Below are 22,190 nucleotides of genomic sequence, written 5' to 3'. Positions count from 1 at the left end.
GCATAGACAGTAGGAATGGTAAGTTCACACTTAGTATTTCTCTATGTAATTAAAAACATTCAGTTAATGAATTCATGACCCCAGCATATTGAAAGTCAATAATAATTTTTGTAATCTACAAGATCTCTATTTAAAAATTATGTTTCAGTAACAGATTAAATTAGAACAAAAGTATTTTTGTGTCCTCTTTTTAAAAATATTGATGCAGCCTGTATTTGAAGTAAATTGCAAACTTAGAGCCAAAGCCATCACATAGTTTAAATAACCAGATCTTCCCATACAAAATCTGAAATACTAGGGGTGAAGCAGCTCTCCCATTATTTTACACAACAAAAAGACTGCCCAGTCACCTGTGAAAATACAAGTGTGCATGTGTGCAGCAATTACAACTACAGCCTTTGCTACACACCTTTCATTATTTATGTCCCAGATCACATTGGAAAATGCAACAACACAGCTTTACAGAGATCATTCACTTAACCTGAGTCATCTGAGGTATTTCATCTCGCCGTTTTGTCTTCTTCCTCTGAGCTGAAGTAACTTATGTCTGAAAATCAGAGCTTTAAAAGTGTTAAAGAGGAAAACTTGCTGTTTAATATGGAGACACAAAACCTAGTTCTATCTGAAGCAACAATACTAATGATTTTCCAACTCCAGTTATTCAGCAGAGAAATTTTATGAGCATTTTGTTTTCTTCACCAAAAATTTTTTCAACACTAATTTTGGTGACATTGGTTCACAGATTAAACAGCAATTTCAAAATCAAAAATTAATTTGAACATGTTTGTCCACTGGTTTTCTGTGTGACTGCAACACAACTAGTCTTTGCAGACTGTGGAAATAGTGGTGGAATAATTCCATTGCTCTCAGAGATTCCAAAAGTACTGTAGCTAATCTCTCTCAGCCCCTCAGCTGTGCTAGCTCAGCATTTTGTAGGACTGTACAGTAAATCAGATGAGTTCCTTTCTGTAGCTTAAAAAGATGCTCTGCCAAAGTGATGAAGGGGGAAAATATTTTTTCATTAGTTTAACCTCCCTGAAATAGTTTCACTAGGCAGTTCAACAGCTACTTGCACCAGGGCCATGATGGTGTCATGCAGGCAGGAAGGAGCAGCTGGGCTGGCAATGGAGCTGCGGGTGCTGCACTGACAGCACGGAATTGCCTGGGGCTCTGGAGCTGAATTTAGCCTCTCAGATCTGCCTTCTAGAGAAGCCTCTCTTTTTCTTACTGTATTGATTCCACAGGGACCCAGGAAGAGTAGTATTTCTATGCTCAAGTTAGACTTGCAAATATATTTGCTAAATAAATATTGTGGTGGATTAACCTTGGATGGCTGCCAGACACCCAACAAGTTATTCTTTCATTCCCCTTCCTCAGCAGGACAGGGCAGAGAATATGATGGAAAAGCTCATAGGTCAAGGTAAGGACAGAGAATACTCACCAGTTACCAGACTCTAATTTTGGAAGATTAATTCAAATTATTTCCACTTAATAACAGGGTAGGACAGTGAAAAAAAAAATCTAAAAACAGTTTTCCCCCCTGCCTCTTTCTTCTTATGAACCTTCTTCCTTCTTCACTTATGAACCTTCTACCTCCACCCTTGCAGCAGTGCATGTGGAGGGGGCAGGGACATTGTGGTCAGTTGAGAGCTCTTCATCTCTGTGACTCCTTTTTTCCTCATCCTTGTCCCCTGCTCCAATGTGGGGTCCTTCCCATGGGACACAGTCCTTACTGAGCTGCTCCAACATGGTCCTTCCCACAGGCTAGAGTTCCTCAATAACTGCTCCAGGTCTCTTCCACGGGGTGCAGTCCTTCAGGAACATCCTGCTCCAGCATTGGGCCCCTGGAGAATCAGCAGTCTTGCCCAAAAACCTACTTCAGTGTGGGTGCCTCTCCCCATGGGCTGCAGTACCTGCCAGTACCTGCTCCAGAGTGGGCTCTCCACGAGGGCCCAGCTTCATCCAAGGTGCATCCACCTGCCCTGGCAGGAGGTCCTCCAGAGGCTACAGGGGCACAGCTGCCCCACCACGCTCTTCAGCATGGGCTGCAGGGCAATCTCTGCTCTGCTGCCTGGAGGCACCGCCTGCCCCTCCTTCCTCACTGACTTCGGCGTCTTCGGGGCTGTTTCTCCCATATTTTTCTCACTCCCTCTCACTCCCCCTCTCTCACAGGATTGTTTATCTTCTCTTACACATTATCTGCAGAGATAATGTGTGACTGTCCAGCAGTGTCACTGATGGATAATATAGCCAGTGGCAGATCCATTTTGGAGCTGGGGGAAACCAGATTTTTCTGACATGAGGGCAGGTCTTGGTGTCTTCTGCCATCCCTGCAGCTTCAGCCCAAGACCTGGGCATGTAAATGCAGCATGAATACTTCCTCCACACCAGAAGAAATGATACCATTTTTAGTTACGAATCTGGTGAGTTACATGTGTCCATGTTTTTATGTAGATTTCCATTTATTATGGCAATATAAACCTTAACTGTGAATTAAAAGGCAAAGAATAGTTGGGTTTGTGGGCATCAGTTCAATAACTCCTTTCCTTCCTTTGTTTCACATACTGAGAACACTTTTGAAGAAAATCTTTATTAAACCGAAACTAAGGGTAGAATACATTTTGGTGATGTAATTACAAAAATTATTATGCAGATGTTCAAACTGTCCCTAAAAAGATACTAATGATGTCCAAACATACCAAGCAATAGAAAGGCACAGTAGAGTTTAAACCTTCTTCCATATACTAATATCATTCAGGAACTAAATAAAATATCCTTATGTCCAAGAAAGAAGATTTTTAATGGCAATTTCCCTCTTTTAACACAAACCAACATCTTTCTTTTGGGCAGCTTTACTGAAAATCCAGCAGTTTCAATGGCAGGCAAGAGCTGTTTTAAAATAGGTCACCATGCTTAGTCTTATTCATGTTAGGACCAGCAGTCCCTTTGAAATACAAATTTTTTGTGGATTACTATAATAAAACACTCCTAAGCCCTCATCAAAGAAAAACCTTGTGGCTATGAAGAGTGACAAAACATGTTACCAATTCTAAACTGGTCTTTCTTATTTAACCTAAAAATAAAATTAGGAGCACATCACTAATTATTTCAATAATAACAAGAAAAAATATACATTGGTGTTTTTACTTATTATAATGACCACATGATCAATAGCTATTGAACTACTATCAATAGCTATTGAACTTAATTTCCATAGTGAAACTGCAGATTCAGTGAATGATTTTTGATTATTGAAGTTTTATTAGGAAAAGTTATAAATCTAAAGAAAGGTACTATTTTAACCCATATTCCTTTCAATAAACAAACTTCTTATAATTAACTTCTTGTAATTAACTGGTCTTACTTAACTAAGAAATAGTTATTTATAGCTGAGACATTAAGTTAGGACATGGTGTTATCATTAACTAATTCTAATCTATCACTCTTCTTTGTGCAGAACAAATATGACCATTCATACTAAAAGTTAAAAATGTAACTAAATGTTTATTTTGTCTTTCTCCAAATAAAATCTTCTTCTATACATGAGCTTCTATATCTGTGTACTAGATATCTTCTTCTATATCTGTGTACTAGAGAGCTCAGGAATATATAACTCAGACCAAACTTTAGACAAGAACAGCAGAAGTTCTGCAAGTTCGGCAGAAGACAAGTTCATGTAAACTGTACAAAGTAGCTAAAAACATTTATCTTCCAACCATGTCTAAATAAATTCAAAATACATAAATGTACATTAGTGCTCAGCTATAGCACACTAAATTTCATTCAGCTTTGGCCACCTGCATTTTCAGATATCAAGCAGACAGAATTCAAGGCTTTCAAATAACTTTCAAATAAAGTACTTTTTCTGTACTCTACCCTGAAAGCACCTTTTCTTGTCCCAGTGCCTTCAGAGCATCCTCTACAGAAATTTTTCTGATAAACCATAAACAGGGCAGGAAAAAAATAGATTTGTATTTTTATACATATTTTTAAACTTGGAAGATACAGTTTTTTAGAGAAACATGGATACTAGAAAGAAAAATACAGTTTTCTTTCAATCATCATTGGCATTTTGCTTAACTTTAAAATCTGGTGGAATCTTTGGTAAAGTTCCACAAAGAAATCACAATTACTGCTTCACTTGAAATGTCTTCTGATGTAATATGTATTTGCATGGAAGTAATATCAACACTTCAGAAATATTTACCATTCATTTAAACTTAGCTCATCAGACTTACTACATATATGTAAATCAGACTATCATCAAAATATCAACAGGCATAACCTTACTACCAATCCAAAAAGCTTATACATTAATAAAAACCAGAACAAACTGCTTAATTCTATCCATAGAATAAAATTAAATTCTTAATTGTAAATAGTTCATAGTGTTTGCTGGTATTTCATCACTTGATTACTGCAATGTTACAAGTAGTTTGAAAAAATATTGTATTTTCCTGAAGCATTTTAACTTTAGTAAAAAAACACGTGTTTGATAAAAGCATAATCCTCAGCCTTCTAAAAGTGGCAGTGATGTTATTTTCTAGCTGTTAGATAATAAATGGTTCAGCTGTCACTTACTGTGCAGCAGTCAGATACACAGAATGAAATGAATCATAATCGCAATGACTAGCCAAATTAATGAAAGCATGCTGAATCAAAACTCATGCTCCCAAACTGTCTTAGGGCCTGATTCAGCAAAAAATAGATTTGATTTAAATACCATACAGCATATTCCATAGATACCTGTTTATCAAGATTTTCAAAGCAAGAAAATGCTGAATCCAGAATGCATAGCAGGACAACAGTATGTTTTTAACAGACTATCACCAAAAGTGACCTATCGGCTTGTAAATACACAGCAGCTAAACAAATCCCATTAAAACAATACATAGCAAAAGAGAGATGGTGTGTGAGTTAAGGAAAGAAACTGTCAAACTGAGTTTATAGAGCTTTCTTTGGGTCTTAATGTTACATTGTTTTAATCCTACAAGTAGTAGACAAATCCTGTTTGTGACTTCCCATCTAGCAATCTGACTAGCTTCATCTATGAGATTCTACTTTAAAATATCTGCTAGTCATTCTTATTGGGGAATGGCATAGGAAGGTTTTCTTTGCAATGTTCTTTTGGTGATGGGCATGCTTAATCCCACATGCTGGAAAGATTTTATATTCCAAGGTCTTCTTTTAGAACTCATTCTTCAAAGGTTTTCTGAATTCAGTATAAAAAATATACCAAATCTTAAGAATAACCACGGACTAGAAGGGAAGCATACTCAGGTTCCCAGCAGTGAGTCTCAAATAGTAAACTTATGGATAAATAAGTACATCCTAATTAATAATTGATAGAAATATAAACAAAATATGCAAACAGCTTCTAGGGAACCCTAAACATCAGTGTCAGCTGGAAAAGTATCCATGGTATTCTTACAAGACCAAATAGTGAAGAGTTACTCTCAAAGGCAGAACTCTGCAAGGCAGACTCAACTTACCTTGTTCCAGAAGTCTGTGAGATAGACCTCTACATCTGACATATTCACTCTATCTTCTTTGTAAGTCCACAGCCAGAAATAGGCTCTGCAATTCATCTGGCCTATTTGAAATGTCTAATTTAAGATGAGATGGATCACATCCTAAAGGCACCTCTTTATTTCCATTTGCTTCAAATTGAACCTAAATTATTTCAGAAATGGATGTCTTCCTCTGTAGGTATCCAGATCTGGTAAGAAGAATTCCAAAGAATTTCTGGGCTCAAATACTGTAATCCAAGCTCTAAATGATCTAATGTGGGAATGAAAAAGATACCAAAACTGAGGCAATGATGTTCATTAACCAAACAGTTCTATGCATGCTGAATTTAAAGAAGTCTGATTTTGTGAGGACTCACACCTCAAGATGGATGGATGGATTTATTTTGATGCCAGTGTTGGTTCTCCCCTATGAGAACTCCTCAGTATATAGGATGGTGTGAGTAGACTTTTTCAACCAGGAGTATGGACAATCACTTCCACTACCCATCTTCTTATTTTCATTAAACCCCTAACAATTATGTCTTTTTGGGATCTCACATTTTTGTCAAATTTTTTGTAAGTCAACAAACTTCTTGCACCTACTGAATGAATATGGCAGCAGATGCAACTGTTTCCCTTAAAATAATATAGAATTTGTGTATTTCCAAGTTGGTGAAAGACGTCCTTTATCAGGAAGAGATTTGAACACAGCCTGGCTTCCCAAATGAACAAGTTATGAGTAAAAGTGGAAAAGTTTATTCTGCATCCTAACAATGCAGGCATACAAGCATGCAGACAGGAATGAGAATGGACAGGTAAGAGGAAGTCAAAATATCTCTCTGATTAGGATACTCTCTCTCCAGAGGCAAGTCCTCATTCCTGCTCTAAGGACTGTTGTGCATTTTACTTAAGTACTTGAATGCAAAATTCATAAGAGGCATCTGACAGAATACAACTCAATGGCACTAAAGACAAACACTGCACAGCTGAGGTAATCAAATTCAAAGTACAAAATGAGGAATGACTGATTCAACAAGAGTTTTGCAGAGAAGCATGGTGAAGGGATAATAGATCACAAGCTGACCATTAATCCCTAAGTGCTATACCACAATAAAAGCCCCAAACACATCTGACATTGTCTACACAATGAAAGAGTTCCGTGCAAGACAATTTTGTCCTCATGCTCTCCCACACTTTTGGAATACGTGTCTGGGTTTGGACACTGTATTTCAAAAAACATCAGTCAAAAATATATATAAAGACTAGTAGCAAGAATGGTAAGAAGTCTAGAAAATATGACCTGTTGAATCCACAGAAAGGAGTGATGAAAATACACAGGAGGAGATATGATCACATTTGTGAAATACATAAAAGGTTGCTGCAAACAGAAAAATAACAGACTGCATTGCATTTCCATTGTGGACAGAGTAAGTAGCAAATGGCAGAAAAGAGATTTAGGTTTAACAGTAAGGGAAAAATTCTAGTGCTAAGGATAAGGACTTTGAGTACCTGAGACAAATTATCTAGGGAATTCAAGAAATCTCCATGCCTGGTTGAGTCAGTAGTGGAGTCATTATTCTCATACCTTTCAGTAGTAATATATAATTTGAAAAAAAACATAAAATTTTCATACTGTATACAAGAGCTTTACCCTAAGATCTGCTTGGCCCACTCTTCACTTTATGCTACACAGGCAACAGAGCACTTGCAGAGATCATTAGCTTGAATTCAGTACATTGTCTGCTGTGTGCCCTTGCCTCAGCCAGGAAGGCTATTTATTTCACTGGTTAGGTGGGGTCTCACAATTGCAAATCACTAGTTTATACTAATAAGTGTCAGAAACTGCAATCTTAAGAGCTGGTCATGCCTTGAGGCAGAGGATGAATTGGAAGACCTGTTGAGGTCACAACCAGCAATTTTTGTAATATTCTGTGTGTTCTCTGGGCTTTAAACAGCTTTAAAATCATTTCTTCTCACTCATCCTTTCTGTAATCAGAAAAATGTATGAATGCAGCAAGAGTTAAACACTATATGGAAAAAGATTTCTTGCTAACACACTGGAGTACACATTTCTGAAAAGTTATACAAAAGATGGTTGTGAACCACAAAACAGGTTAACTGCTTCTAACTCACAATTTTATTTAAAGGTGAAAAAATGTTATGTCCTTCATATGCTTAAGATAGTACACATTTTAAAGTAAGTCTGCCCTCAAAAATACACAGAACCAAAATGCCACTTTATATTGAATACCTAGTAATGTTATGACCTGTCAAATATTCTGAGTACAAATACAATGTTATATTTGCTATAAGAAATGATTCACCTTAAAAATATTAATGTCAAATAAAGAATAGGTCATCAGGAAGTATTTAAGCAACCTCATATGAAATTTCAAAAGAAAGAATCAACCCCATAGAGACAGTAAACAAAGAAAATAATAGGTTTTATGTGTTGTTTAAAGTTTAAAGATTTTCTTATGAATTTTCAAAATAGAAGCACTCAGACTTGTTTGAAACACAAGTTCAACTCTTTTTAACTCCTAGTAGAACAAACTGGATATCTCATTATATTTTTAATTAAAAGTTTCAAGTTTAAATCAAAGATATTCTTTATGGCCTCACATCAAAACTTAGAAACTCCTAAAGATACAGATACATAAAGTCAACTATTATGACAATTACTTTTCCTCTATCAAAATGCATGAGTTTGATTTCTTTGTCAAAATGCAACTGAGATCACTCTGCAAGCATGCAATGTGATGACAGCTGATACTTAAATTCAAGACTATAAAAACACTGTCTTCTACCTTCAATGACAGAAACCAGCAGAAATTGCTTTGAACTCTTACTCTCCAAAAATTACATGTAATTACTTCTTACATGCTCTGCTATTCCCCAGTCTCTTACTGTTTGTTACATTAACTCTTACAGTCTCAGTCCTTACTGACCTCTTTGCAGCTTCAAGACCATAGCTTGGAGAAACTACATGAGGACACAATCACCACATGATATCATGCAGAGGCAACTGTTCAGCACAGCACTGATTTTTCAATGTTACTGGATCACCAGAAGTATAAATAACTCCTGAGATTAAGTTGTTGGAGTTTACTGAGTTTACAAATGTACTACCAGATTTGGTGTAAACTGTTTTTATTAATAAACCGTAAGATACCCTCAAGAGAGTTACTTCAAGGATGTAACAGTTCCTCCTGTTACACCATGCAGTCCTGCAAAAGAGATCTAAACTCAGTAAGCATTGAAAACAATATAGGCCGATATGAACTTCAGATTTACAATATGAATAACTTTGCCTGAACAATGACTGCTTTTGAATGCCATTTGTAGACAACTAGTACTTCAAGACATTCTTCCTGTTTAAGAGTTTAAATTAAAACAAGGTCTTGCCCACTCCTAGAGAGATGAGGTTGTCTAAGGTAAATTGTAGCAAATTATAGTAAAGATATATTATTATAACAGCACATGTCATCTAAACTTAACTTAAAAAATCATCTTCACCTCAAAGCTCATTCTTAATGTATAATGTCTGTTGCAGTAAAACAGGTATAGATGAGATCACTTGATGAGATAACTCATCACTCAATGTGTTCTTGGGATTTTATCTCCCCAAGTTTCTGTCAAAATGCATCATCAGTGAAAATGTTGGGGGAAAAGGAAAGCACACCAAAACAATTCTTCTTGGAAAAGTTTGGTCTAATGGTCTTAGAAACTGCCCTAGCATTCTGACTGACTGTAAATGTGATAACAAAACTTGAAGGAAGCCACTAAAGTAAAAGGGTGAGGCCTGGCATTAAGCTGAAGAAAATCCCATTCCATGGGATTAAAATTGCAAGTTCAAACAATTAATTTACTTTTCCCACCCTATTATGGAACCTTGAATATGTTGCAAGTATTTTAAAACTTCACTGGCAGGATAAAACCACATTTTACACCAGTTCTGCAGTAACCTATCACTTCTGTGTATTTTGACACTTACAATATATACACTAATTAGCCATTGTTTCAATGGAAAAATCAATTATTTGACATTCTCAGTTATTTAAATGTTACCCAACTCAGAGATGGATGCAGACAAAACCCAGAATGTATCATTCAGTCCTCAAACCTCACCTCCAGAGACCACTGCATTTCACCCAGTCACTGCTTTCTAGTACACATTCCCAGCACCTTAAAATTATGATATCCACTGCTCTCTTTTAGATTTAGAATTAAATAGGTTTTTATCTTTTTCTTTTTTTTTCAAAGAAGTGCAGAAAGATATTTATTTGACAAGACTGCAGCAAGCACATACTATCTGGGGTTGAATGTCTATTTTGGGAGTCCTTTTTTAACTGAAACCTGTACCTGTTAGATGACTTCTCAGCCCCATATGATATCAAGCCTTTCTACATCCAACCAATCCCACTTGTACTTCTTGAATGTGGGAACATCAGCACTATTGCAGTCTTCTAAAACTTTACTCAACATAAAATTTATCAAGCCAAATAATTAGTGTAACTGCCACCCTGTATAACCTCCAAATATATTCTGCTTAGTCACTAAGAGGAAGTACTACTTTAATCATTTGTAGACAGTGCCTAAAAGTGAGTTAGGCTCTTTAGAGAGCAATTTTAAACACTGAGTCTTCTTGAAGAGCAAATGGTACAAACCATAACAACCTGACAAGAATTATCTATAGTATAAAATATCTACGCATGTGATAAGAGTGAAGAGCAAGGAACAATGACAACTTTGAGAGAGGCTCAAAAAGCAGTACAAATTATTTTTTAAAAAAGGGAGACTATAAAGAATATTACAAGGGAGGGGAATGAGATGGTAGGAAAGGAAGAGCACATGGCAGGGCAGGAAAGAGGGTAAGTATCCTCCTCAACTATGGATATATATATATATCTGTGTAACTTCCACTATCACTTATTTTATACTGCATAAAATATGTATGTAAATATGCAAATATTAAGTACTATAAAATCAAATATGGCATTTGGGCCATATTTGATTTTATAATACATAGAAACAAGAGCAAAATTACGAGTGGTGTAGCACCAAACTGTTCTAATCAGCACTCCAAATTCAGACAAAATGCAGTGTAAAATTATGGAAGCATAGCATAACTAACATTGTCTGGAGTCCTAGTTTACTGTTTAGTCAAAAGCAAATCTTTTTGCCTTTTACTCTAGAAACTTTAGGAATTCCTATATATATCTCCATTTTCAAAAAGCAAAATCATTAATCACCACATAATCGCCTTCTTCTCTCCAAAGAGAGAAGATATAAGGATATATAAGGATATATTTCCCTGAAATCCAAACCCAAAACATACAATGCTTTTAAGACAGTGTAAATCAGAGCTGATTATTTATAAAGTAGGATAATTATTTATAAAATGGTACAATAGCTTTGTGAGTCTGATATTTACATTTCTGTGAGTCATGGCCATCAGCTTATTGCTTCCTCTTCCCCAGGTGAGCATCCTGCCCCACACCTCACTCATTCACAGTGTCATACAGAACTCACAAAGCATGAGGTTTTCTTGTCAGAGATTTTGCCTCATACAGTGTAGCTATCCCATTTTTATCACATCTGTGCAATCACTACCCCAGTAACTGAGCCTGCAGTCAGTTGTACCTTCCTAAAGTTCACTCTGGACTTGAGTGGTGATTCACAGAGAGCCACCATCCTCTAGCTAGCCCACTATGTTCCACCTTTCTTAGGTAAATCAGCTAACAAAGACACACACTTTTCAAAGAAATATTTTACAAGGACCTCATGATAAACCTGTAATGTTTTGCAAATATATGAAAAGTTGGATGATTCTATAAAAAAAAATTTTCTTGGGAAAATTTGTCTACTACTTTAGTGAAAAGTTGAAATGTATGTCTTTTCAGAGCTATGAGTCTGACTTTATGAGGAGAGCATTTTATCTTTAGAATTGCTCAGCAAAGGAGATGGAAACTAGTGATATTTCAAGTAGGAAAGTGTAGATGCACATCATACAGACTGAAACAGAAGTCTCAATAAATAATGGCAGCATCCTAGCATCTATGTTTTTTCCTGTGTGCTTTCTCTCAATGCAGTTCTTTGATACAGAAATAAAGTACAAATTAAAAGTAAAAAGGCACAAGACTGATTCTATAAATCAGTCTGTATAGAGGAAATGTGCTGTCTAAAATCTGTTTAAAAGCTTACACACACAAAAACAGATTTTATAAGACAAAGGATACGCATAACTTAAAGGAAAAGTGATCATCAAAAATTCTATCCTCTATCCAAGTCAGTAAAATATCCACAAGAAAAAACTTGAAAATATGCAAATATTCTTTAAACAGCAAAGACTTACACCCAGAGTACAGACATAAATTCACTCTGTCACGCATTACGCATATTAAATATTATGCAAAATATATATTCAATAACCTTGTCAAAAAGACAACTTCTTAGCCCATAACACTCAAAATGCACTCCAAGGGTCCCAAAAGTTCCAGAAGAGAGACAGTCAAAGCAGCAGAGTTTGCCACCCATCCTTTTTAAAGCAGAAGCTCCACCTCAGGAACACAGTGCACAACTGTAGCTCAGCGTATTTCACAGACCAAACCAGGCCAAAGGACAAAGCAAATCTGGAAAGCTTCTGCTTTCCATGCCATCATGTTCCATCAAATCCTGGCAAGAATTCATGCTGACCCGATCACTATTAGTTGCTACAGATTACAACTCAATACCATCTGTATTTCCTCTCCCCAAAAAGAGTAAAACAAGCATAAGGAGAAATTATGTATCTATTTTAAATCCACACATCTTTACCCCAGGGAGTGAAAGGAAAAGAATAAATAGTCCACATTACAGATGTGAGTCACACTACTTAATGCTCTTTTGGAAAATGCTCAAATACCACAGTGATGGGAGCAGCATAAGAATTTGAAAAACACAAGATAGAAACAGAATGGAGAAGGAAAGTAGAGCCCAGGGAATAGCCATTCATACTGACACTCAATCACCATAAATTATTTTAAAAATAAATAGAGGGAATACATACTTGCTGCTTTCTTCAACATTTGAACAGTTCTTGTGTTAATATCTCTAAATGTCAACCCTTGTTTTCAGCATTTTTTTAATCCTGCTATATTTCTCCACAGAATGAAATGACACAATTTTATTGCTGAGGCAAAAATACCTTCCACTTCAAAAGAAGCTTGCCTTCGAGGAGAATTACACTTGAACAAAGACTGCAGGATTTAGCTCTATATTTATCTCTATGCAATAACAGTAGTTCATTCATATAAACATGGGGGGGGGTTCTTTTTTATTCTTTCTCAGAAGGAAAATATCTCTCAAGAGCATTAAACTCAGTAATATCTACATAAAGATGCTGGTAGGGCTTTGGTGGAGGGTTGTTCTTGATAAATCTGTAGATATTTTTAAAATAAACAAGTACCTGATGGTTCAAGGAGACACTTCATTTTCAGAAAAATGAAACTGATGAGTTATTCATCTGACATCAGCTCACTTCTCACTACCCTCTAAAATATTGTGGGCCATCTATTCAAATTCCATTGACAACAGCATTTTCCTAATAGCACTGCTTTAGGCTATCCTTTATGTACAGATTTTACACCTTACCCTCTCCCTCATGGCTTACACAGAACTCAAGAGGACACTTTTAGTGAGACATAATGAGAAACTAAATCCCACATAAATTTTATCCTTAGATTTGATCAAAACCTTTTCTTTATCCATTGTCTGCTTCCAAGATTCTCAACATTACAAATGAAAATAATTCTGCTTCATTTCTTAAGATAGTTTTACCTTACCATTACTTAAGAACAGTTTATTCTTCATTTGCAAGCTTAACCGTTTAAGCTGATCCTAGTGTTGTACTGATATTTTACTTTATATTTGATCATAAATATTACTCTCCACAGCAAAAGTTGTCAGGAACCCTCTTTAAAACCTTAATGCTATTATTATATATTTAATATGCAACCTTAATTCCTTTAATTCCTGCAGCTTCCAACTTGAACTTCCATTTTTGTTAATGATTTTTAAGAGTGCATAAATTTGAGACAAAAATTTGCATTTATTTTGGTATATCACGCAACTTAATAAAACAGTCTAAATTGTTTCAAAATAAAGTATCCCAATAGCAAACAAACTGTAGAGCAAGACACTAAGATATGGTGACAAAAGAAGATATGGTACTTTATTTCCAGTGCTCACATTACACTGACATGCTTCAGAATGTTCATCCAACAAAAAACCTTTTTAAACAGACTTTGAAATGTTTTTAGGAGATCTCCTCAACTTTTAGGAGCTGTCACACAAAGTATATTTAAAGCTTTTGGTATGATGCAGTGAATCTTGGAAACAGACTTCCAAAGTTACAACTAAAGCCCAGAAGACAGCTTTCAGGTGCTGAGTGTGAAAGGCCAGCTGCAATTAACATGTCGAAGACACAAAGCTAATTTTGGTACAAAAAAAAACCCACTTAGAGCTTCAGCTTCACCACACTCATAAAAGTCACGTCCACGACAGCAGCACCTTTGCTGATTTTTAAGCCACTAGAAGTCAGCGTGGTTACTCCATCACGAAGGGAGAACAGTTTTCTCGACTTTACTCAGTGTCTGCCGGCCGACTGGGGCAGGGCGTGACCCACGCCGTGCACGGCAGCGGAACCCCGCGCCTGCAAGGAGACCGGGCACGGGGCACGGCGCACGGGGAAAGCTCGGGGAAAGCTCGGGGAAAGCTCGACCTTCCCCGGGCCCCACGCTCGTTCCCGGACGCTCCCGGTGCCGAGCCCGGCAGGGTGGCCGCGGACAGCTCCCGGCCACGGGGCACGGCGCACGGGGAAAGCTCGGGGAAAGCTCGGGGAAAGCTCGACCTTCCCCGGGCCCCACGCTCGTTCCCGGACGCTCCCGGTGCCGAGCAGGGTGGCCGCGGACAGCTCCCGGTGCTGAGCCCGGCAGGGTGGCCATGGACAGCTCCCGGTGCTGGGTGGCCATGGACAGCTCCCGGTGCTGAGCCCGGCAGGGTGGCCATGGACAGCTCCCGGTGCTGGGTGGCCATGGACAGCTCCCGGTGCTGAGCCCGGCAGGGTGGCCATGGACAGCTCCCGGTGCTGAGCTGAGCTGGGTGGCTGTGAACAGCTAGCTCCAAATGCTCAGCCGGGTCGCTCAGGACAGCTCCCGGTGCCGAGGCCGGGGCCGGGGCCGCGGCCGGGGCCGCCCCTACCCCCGCGCCGGGCAGGCGGAAGGCGTCCCGCTTCCCCCGGCGCCGGGGCTCACGCTTGGAAAGAGCAGCGGGGCGGGGGCGGGCGGCAGACACGTTGTCGGGGGAAGATGGCGGCTGTGGCAAACCCACCCAGCCAGGCGGCCGGAGCCCAGGCCCCGGCGGTGCCGCTCCGCCCGGCAGGGCCGCCGCCGCCAGCGCAGAGCCCGCCGCGCCCCCGGCACCGGGCCCGATGCTGCCGGTCCGCCCCCTCCGGCGGCGCCGACCGCCGCCCCGACCCACCCCCGTCCTCCCGATGGAACACGCCGGGTGAGGACGGCACCTGTGCGGCCATGTTGGGCGCCCGGTTCCCGCCGGCGCCGGGGCGTGCGGAGCCGGAGCCGCCCCGCGGAGCGCGACTAAGGCAGGCGCCCAGCGTTGCCGCGTCCCTGGCAGCTCCCGAGGGTCCCTCCCGCCGTGCCCCACACTCGCCCGGCGCCGAGCACCCCTGCCCGACCCCGGCCGCCCGACTCCTCTCTCCCGCCCTGGCCGTGCCGCCCCCGGGGCCAGAGGAGAGACTTCCGCGGCCGCGGGCCCGGGAGGACGAGAAAGGGATGCGCCCGCCCTTACTTGAGCACGGATTGCTCCTTCTCCTCTTCCTTCTTCTGGCGGTCCATGACGGCCAGGATGATCTTCCGCTCTTCCTCCGTGAGGTGGCTGAGGTCCGGCATCTCGGGCTGCGGGGCCGGAGGAGGCTGAGGAGCGGCGGGGCCGCTCCGGGGCCCGGCGGGAGCCGACATGTTTGGTAGGAGCTGCCGCCGCCGCTACGAGAAGCGCTGCCCGAACTCCGGCAGCAGCAGCGGGAGCGGCCGGCGCCGGGAGCAGCACATACAAATCAATACCCTGTAATCAACCGGCAGCCTAATGACGGCCCCGCCGGGGAGGGGCGGGGTGCCCGGCAGCCCCGACCTCGCACCCACCCGCCGGGCCGCCGGCGGCAGCGGGAGGACGGGGACGGAGGGGCCCCGGGGGGCGAGCAGGGGGAGCGGGGAGGGGAGAGGGCAGCGCCGGGAGAGGAAGGGCCGGGGGCGGGGTGGGGAGGGAGAGGGGAGAGGGCAGGATTAGCCGCGGGAGCGCTGTGGTTTGGGTGCGAGCGAGATTATCCCAACACCGAGCGCCAGGCAGGGAGAGAGGGGACGGAGCGAGCGTCGGGGGGTCAGGAGACGGGGCCAGCGGCTGCCGAGGGGGGTGCCGTAGGAGAGCGGAGCCCCGGCGCCCCGGGGCGCGCAGCGGGGAAAGCCCCAGCGGGCGAGCGCCAGTCCCGGCCGCCGGCCGCGGCTCATAATTCCTCGCCGCCGTCCATGGAAGGGGCCGCGGGGCGCCGCGCTCGCCTCCCGCCGCCGCCGCCTCCCGCCGCTCCTCTGCCGGACCGCGCCGCTGCCTGCCGCCGCCTCGCTTGGCTGGTGCCCTCTCGGCTGCGGGATGGAGTCCGCCTAACCCATGGCATGGCGGAGAGCCGGAGTCACGGGAGGGGGCTCCGCATCGCCCCGCTGCCTCCCTCTCCTGAGCCGAGCGGCGCGGGGCGATGCGGGGCCCGGCTGCCGCCCCTAGCGGCGCCGCGCGGGCTGGCGGCGGGGGGCGGCGGGCGGCAGCTGCCCTTATTTATTTATTTATCCCCGCACAAAAAATGGACGCGATAAAAATCACGCGAGGAAGGACAAGGAGGAGCCAAGGCGCCGGCGACGCGCTGGGAGGACCGAGCCCGGCGGCCGCGGGGGGGCAAGGGGGAGGGCGGGGAGACGCTGCGCGGCCGCCGCTCCCGCATCCCCCGCCGCTCCCGCATCCCCCGCCGCTCCCGCATCCCCCGCCGCTCCCGCATCCCCCGCCGCTCCCGCCGCTCCCGCTGCCTGCACGGCGGCCGGACAGGGGCACCCGCTGGCCGGGCCGGCCCCTGAGCGCAGCCCCAGGGAGGAGGATCTGGCCCCGGGAGGAGGAAATGGAGGCAGAGGGAGAGGCGAGGGGCAGAGGGCGGCAGAGCAGCCCGTCCCCTCGTAGGCCCCACGGCAGCGTCCGCAGCTCGGGCAGAGAACCGCAGAGCAGCATCAAGGGAACGGCGGGGTGCGCGCCGGGCCGGCCTCCGGTTCCCCCGAGCATCGCTGTTCAGCCGAGCGCATCCCGCCCCACGGACCTGCTGCTCCACCATCGCCCTCCTAAGGTCCTGCTGGAGTGTCCTTCACATCACGCAAGGTGTGAAACCTACCCCAGCCTCTGTCTGAACAGATTCCTCTAACCCAGAAGAGCAAGAATGTGACACCCATTAGAGAAGCGTGGAGAAGAAAGTCCTCCTCCTACATGGGCACCAGGTAGTGGTGAAATAAACCTCTCAAAACTCTTTTGCTGCCTATAAACTCCCCACCTGAACAGTCATTTTGTGGCAAGAAATAATTTCTGGAAAAAGCATCCTACAGTACCCAAAATTCCATTCAGACCAAATAAATGGGAAATAGCCTATCCAAGAATGAATAGAGTTCTGCTTGCAGTTCTCTCACTTTATGAGACTTTATGTTATCCATCAGTGCTGGATAACATGGAAGTGTATACAGCAATAATAAAGTGATTTTTAAAGGTTTGATTTGAGCAGTTTGAAATCTCATCCCATATCATATAGTCTTGGAGATGGTGTTTTTTGTTGTCTGCCATGACATCAATTTATAACCAGGTGCAAAGACATAGGGGAAAAAGTCATCTTCCAGAACCTATTGTGGTCCTTATTAGCTGTATTTCCACAGAGAATAAATTCTAGGATGTAGGCCCACAAACCAAAGAGTTCTGCCTGCATGTGAAAACACCATTCCTTTGTGGAAACAAATTCTGGAGGAACAGATTGTCAGAAGGACATGAGAGGTTTGCTGTAGTAAAGCAGGTCTTAACAATAATCTCTACCTATTATCAAGCACATATATTCATTGTACTTTAATTTTTTCTAAGAAATGTCACTGGCATCCTTAGCTAAAGGAGACTCTTCCATTCTTGATGTAAACATGTTTATAATAGACCCTATGGTAAAAACCATAAACCATTGTGTAAGACACTGAGAGTATTATATTTAAGTAGATATCCCTGTAAAATAAACGGTATGATTTTTCATTCAGTCCTGAAAACATTCGGCTCCTCCAGTTCACATCACCTTCACCTTTCAGACTGGATTCCAGCCAGCTGGCTCTCATCAAATTCCTTGTTTCTTCCAGGCACTAGATAAATCTGGCATCGAAGTCAAAAAGAGGAAATTTAGAACCATGTGTCATCAGATTCCCAAAGATAGTAGATTCTTTATCAATCTATCAATGTTGAATGGAAGAATTAACTGTAGAGAAGCCTTTGGAAAATACATTTTATCCCAGGGAAGTGAAGAACAAGAGAAATCATTCAATCGCTTCTGAGCATGATTACAAAGAACCAGACCAACTGAAAGTAGTCACTCGTGTCAGGCTACACAGTTGGTTCAAGAATATTTCATGCCATGCCTCAACCATAAACAAAAGCAGTATTCAGGCTGTAGTTTTGGTTGCAAGACATCACTACAGTTTTTTGTGCATTGCCTCATTCAGCTGAGATTCTTTCCAATGGATATTTACCTTCGAACTCTTTGGATTTACAGTGCCTGCTTCATTTCCATGTGCCTGTGATGTTTCATCCACAAATGACAAATACTTGCTCTCAGCATTACTGTAGAATTTCAAGAGCTTTCTTTTCTCTTGGTATTTGTATTGTTTCCACTAAATCCTCTGCCATTACTGGGTAACCGTAAACAAACAAATACAGGGACGGGAACTGTAATCCCCATATGTTATCTAGCTATTTGTTTGGAAAAGAGAGAGCAGATTCGGAGTAGAAGACATCCTGTCTTGATGACAATTAAAAAATGGGGTTCAACTTGACCTTTCTAAGCTTCTACCTTCCTTTCTCACAATCAGTTTCACCTATCATTCCTCACATTTTTCTGCAATTGAAAACAAATACTATTTGTTCACGTTCCTGTCAGCCTGCACAGGATTGTCTCATGTTGTTACTGTTATTTACATTACTCAGGTGATATATTAATGAAAACATACAGCACAGACTTCCCGACCCACTCCAGTGTAATGGGGTCAACAGCAGTCTATAATCAACCAACAAATCATCATACTATCATGTTGTATGATCATTTACAAAAATTATTTTCAAGGAGCATTCATTTTTAATTCTGACCTTCCCATTCATGAGTCTCCAGATTCCTACCCTTCCTGTTCTTTTCAGTTCTCATTCTGAACTCACTACCACCCTCCAAAAAACCAGATTCCCATTCCTGGTTTACAATCCTCTGCTGAAATTGTTCTTCATTGCAAAATCTGTAAATGAAAATTCACTCTAATTGTATATCAAAGGCATGTGATACTTTCTTTTAGTGGCTTCTGTAAGTCATCTAAATGTACTGACACCAGCAGTGCTATAATTTTTCTGATACCCTTTTTTCATCTGTTCCTTTTCAGTTCTGCTAGACATGAGGGGTTCCCAAGGAAACAGTGATATTGTAACCTAGTTTTATATATCACCACAAAATTTCTTTCTCTAAGGGTCTCATTATACGTACTCCCATTTCCTTCCTCATAGCAACTACAAGAGTAAATGAGTTGGTAGATTCATTGTTTAATCATGTCAAGTATAAGTCTTCTCTGAAAAGGAAGTGCTAACATCTGCTTTATAATGTTTTGTATAAGGGGGAAAAATCCAGTGTAACTAATTATTTATTATTTCTGTCCCAATTTGAAGCTCAGAAAACATTTTTATGTAGCTGACATGAAGGGAACTTTAAAGTATTCTATTATGGATCAGTGAATGGAGGAAATTAAAGACATATTCTTGGTTGAAAATGACCACACTCAGACTCTCAGTGAATCAAATCAGATATATAACCAGCAAGAAATGTTTCCTGCAGGACACTTCATGGAAGCAATCTGCAAGGGACTTCTCAAATTCCCATACAGGAAGGAAAAACTACACTGCAACAAATTGCGTTTTCTAGGTCCTGTACTAAGTGTCATCCAACCATCATGGACTGGTTTTCTGGTGCAGTCCTGGATCTTTCCCAGCTTTCTCCTGTCTAAGTTGAGGAAACATATTATATAATGTCATCAAATTGTCACTTGATTGCTTTCAGGAGGATTTTGCCACTCTCTATGCAATTTTGTTTTTTATGCTCCAAGCAAATTTCTATTAGTTGGATACTTCCCCACAAGTGATTTGAATAATACTAGATATTTATGGGTAGAAGTTAGATTTTTTTATTTGTTAATCTCATTCCCTATAAAAGAGAGTCATCCATAGTATACATAGTACTGACCTTAACCAACTATATCAGTTAAATAGTTCCTCCCAATTTAACTGGTGTTAAGGATCTGTCTGCTGGTCTTCTATCTAGAGAACACATTTTTTCCTCCACTCTGTGCATATGATCAGTATCTTCACTGAGTCAGAAGGGTGAATTTCTTAAGTTATGCTGAAATGTGTAACTTAATTTTTACCCATTCCAAAACCTTTCCCTGCTCAAGCAGAACCATTAACAAAAACCTTTTGGATTAGAGGACTGGGGGCTCTCCATGGGCATCATGGGAACTGCTTGGGTTATGGAGGATGTCCAACCTTATTCCTAAATTAGCTTTGCTAGGAAGAGGTTGATTTGCCTTCTCTCAGTGGACTGAGGAGCTGGGATCCAGGTTGTACTTTGAAATGCAATATGGTGGAGGCCTTAGCACATCGGTTTTCTGTAAGCACAGCTGGCTGAAAACTAAAGAGAGGCTCAGATCAATTAGAAAATGTTCTGGTTTAAGGTTGGGAGAGTTGGGGTAGTTCAGCCTGGAGAAGAGAAGGCTCTGGTAACCTTAATGTGGCCTGTAATACCTAAAGAGGGTCTGTAAGTTAGATGGGGTAGTATGTTTTAGCCTGTTGCAGACTAAAGCAGATATATAGAATGAAGACATTTTTTTATCATAGGGGTAGTAAAACTGGAATGTGTTGCTCAGACAGGTGGTGGACTAGATGACCTTTAAAGGTTCCTTCCAACCTAAACTATTCTGTGAATGGCATAAACATGCTAAACATGATTTCTGCAGCTTGCATGTTTTGTCCAGAGCAGTTATACTCAGACACAGGGTACCTAAGTTTGCAAATATGATCAATGCTATAAACTTTATTATGTCTCATTCCTGCAGTTCTGTTTCCATGCTCTGTTTGAAATATTCTGTCATATTTGTGCATAAAACATTCTGAATTAAAGGTGCAGGCTAACACCTTTACAGGATCTTAAACTCAGTATTTTCTCTCTGAATTTGACAGTTCAATTTTGATTGTTCAGTTAGTCTATTGAAAGACAAAGGAGGAAGTTTTGAAAGAACCTGAAACTTCCCATGTAATGACAGTTCTGTATACATTTTATTTATACATTTCTACTTAATTCTCTACCTGCACCAGCAATGTTTCTAAGTAACTGGGCAGAAAGTTTATTCTTATAACCTAACAATCCTGATAGTAATAAATCAACAGTGTTGCAATTGTCCAGCTAAAAGAATTGTAGAATCAAGAATTCTACCAAAACCATACAAGTCTATTTCTTTTGGTAACTTACAGACCATTCCTTGGTATTCAATGCCTTTATTGGTATTAAAAATTGTCACCAGCTTGAGCACTCTCTTTTTAATTGTTTGGAGTTTTCAGATACAACACTGGTTTCTAAATGATGAAAAGCACAGGCTTACATTAGCACAGTTGGTGCTTATAACATTATCATATGCTTCTGTAAGTTATGGATGCAGTGTTGTCTCCCTCTTTGCTGCCTTCTAATCCCTCTTCCCTGACCCCTCCTGCGTTTATGAAACTCAAGCTGTTTTAGAAGAAACACCAGTATTCTTAAGTCCCATGTGATTTTTTTTTTTTTAATTCAGTCATAAGATTGTCCTCCAGAGTTGGTACAGAATATCCTGTTCCAGATCTCAGGAATATATTCATTCCTATTGTGGTGACATCTTGAAAGTCCCAAATCTCCTGATTTTATACAAGATAGAAATGACTGTTTGCCCTTTTTCTTTTCTTTTTTCTTTTTTTTTTTTTAGTAGACTGCACTATGTGATTCTGTCTCTCAATTTGTTATTCATTATTAAAAGTATTAATAATATCCGGAAGTATTATTATTATTATTATTATTATTATTATTATTATCATGCTTAGAAAGCCTAGTCATGTATGAAGAGTCTAGTGCCTTAGAAATCAATAGAAAAAATAGCACACACAACAGCCTATTGCCACAGAAAACTCAGAGAGCCACAGACAAAACACAATACATGGGTAACTCAGACAAATGCAATTGAAATGGTAAGACAGCAGTAAGATAGAGGTAGCAACACTAGAGAAGTAGAAGATGACGATTTTTTC

At 41.3% G+C, this 22,190-nt stretch overlaps 1 protein-coding gene across 44 annotated transcripts in view; it reads right to left on the bottom strand.

The window, feature by feature from the left end:
- RIMS2 (regulating synaptic membrane exocytosis 2) overlaps window positions 1-15,550 on the bottom strand; it is a 453,673-nt gene extending 438,123 nt beyond the window's left edge. For 33 of the 44 annotated variants that reach the window (XM_039706150.1, XM_039706103.1, XM_039706156.1 and 30 more), the window contains exon 1: window positions 15,357-15,550. In XM_039706150.1, coding sequence (XP_039562084.1) covers window positions 15,357-15,526 — 170 coding nt within the window. In that variant the 5' untranslated portion in view covers window positions 15,527-15,550. The remainder of the gene's footprint in view (window positions 1-15,356) is intronic. The other 11 variants (XM_039706140.1, XM_039706127.1, XM_039706139.1 and 8 more) reach the window with 1 other exon arrangement.
- Window positions 15,551-22,190: the final 6,640 nt, after the last annotated feature.

This window comes from Passer montanus, unplaced genomic scaffold, assembly GCF_014805655.1.
Source record: "Passer montanus isolate IOZ18808 unplaced genomic scaffold, ASM1480565v1 scaffold19, whole genome shotgun sequence".
Classification (NCBI taxonomy): domain Eukaryota; kingdom Metazoa; phylum Chordata; class Aves; order Passeriformes; family Passeridae; genus Passer; species Passer montanus.
This window is presented reverse-complemented; position numbering and strand designations above follow the sequence as displayed.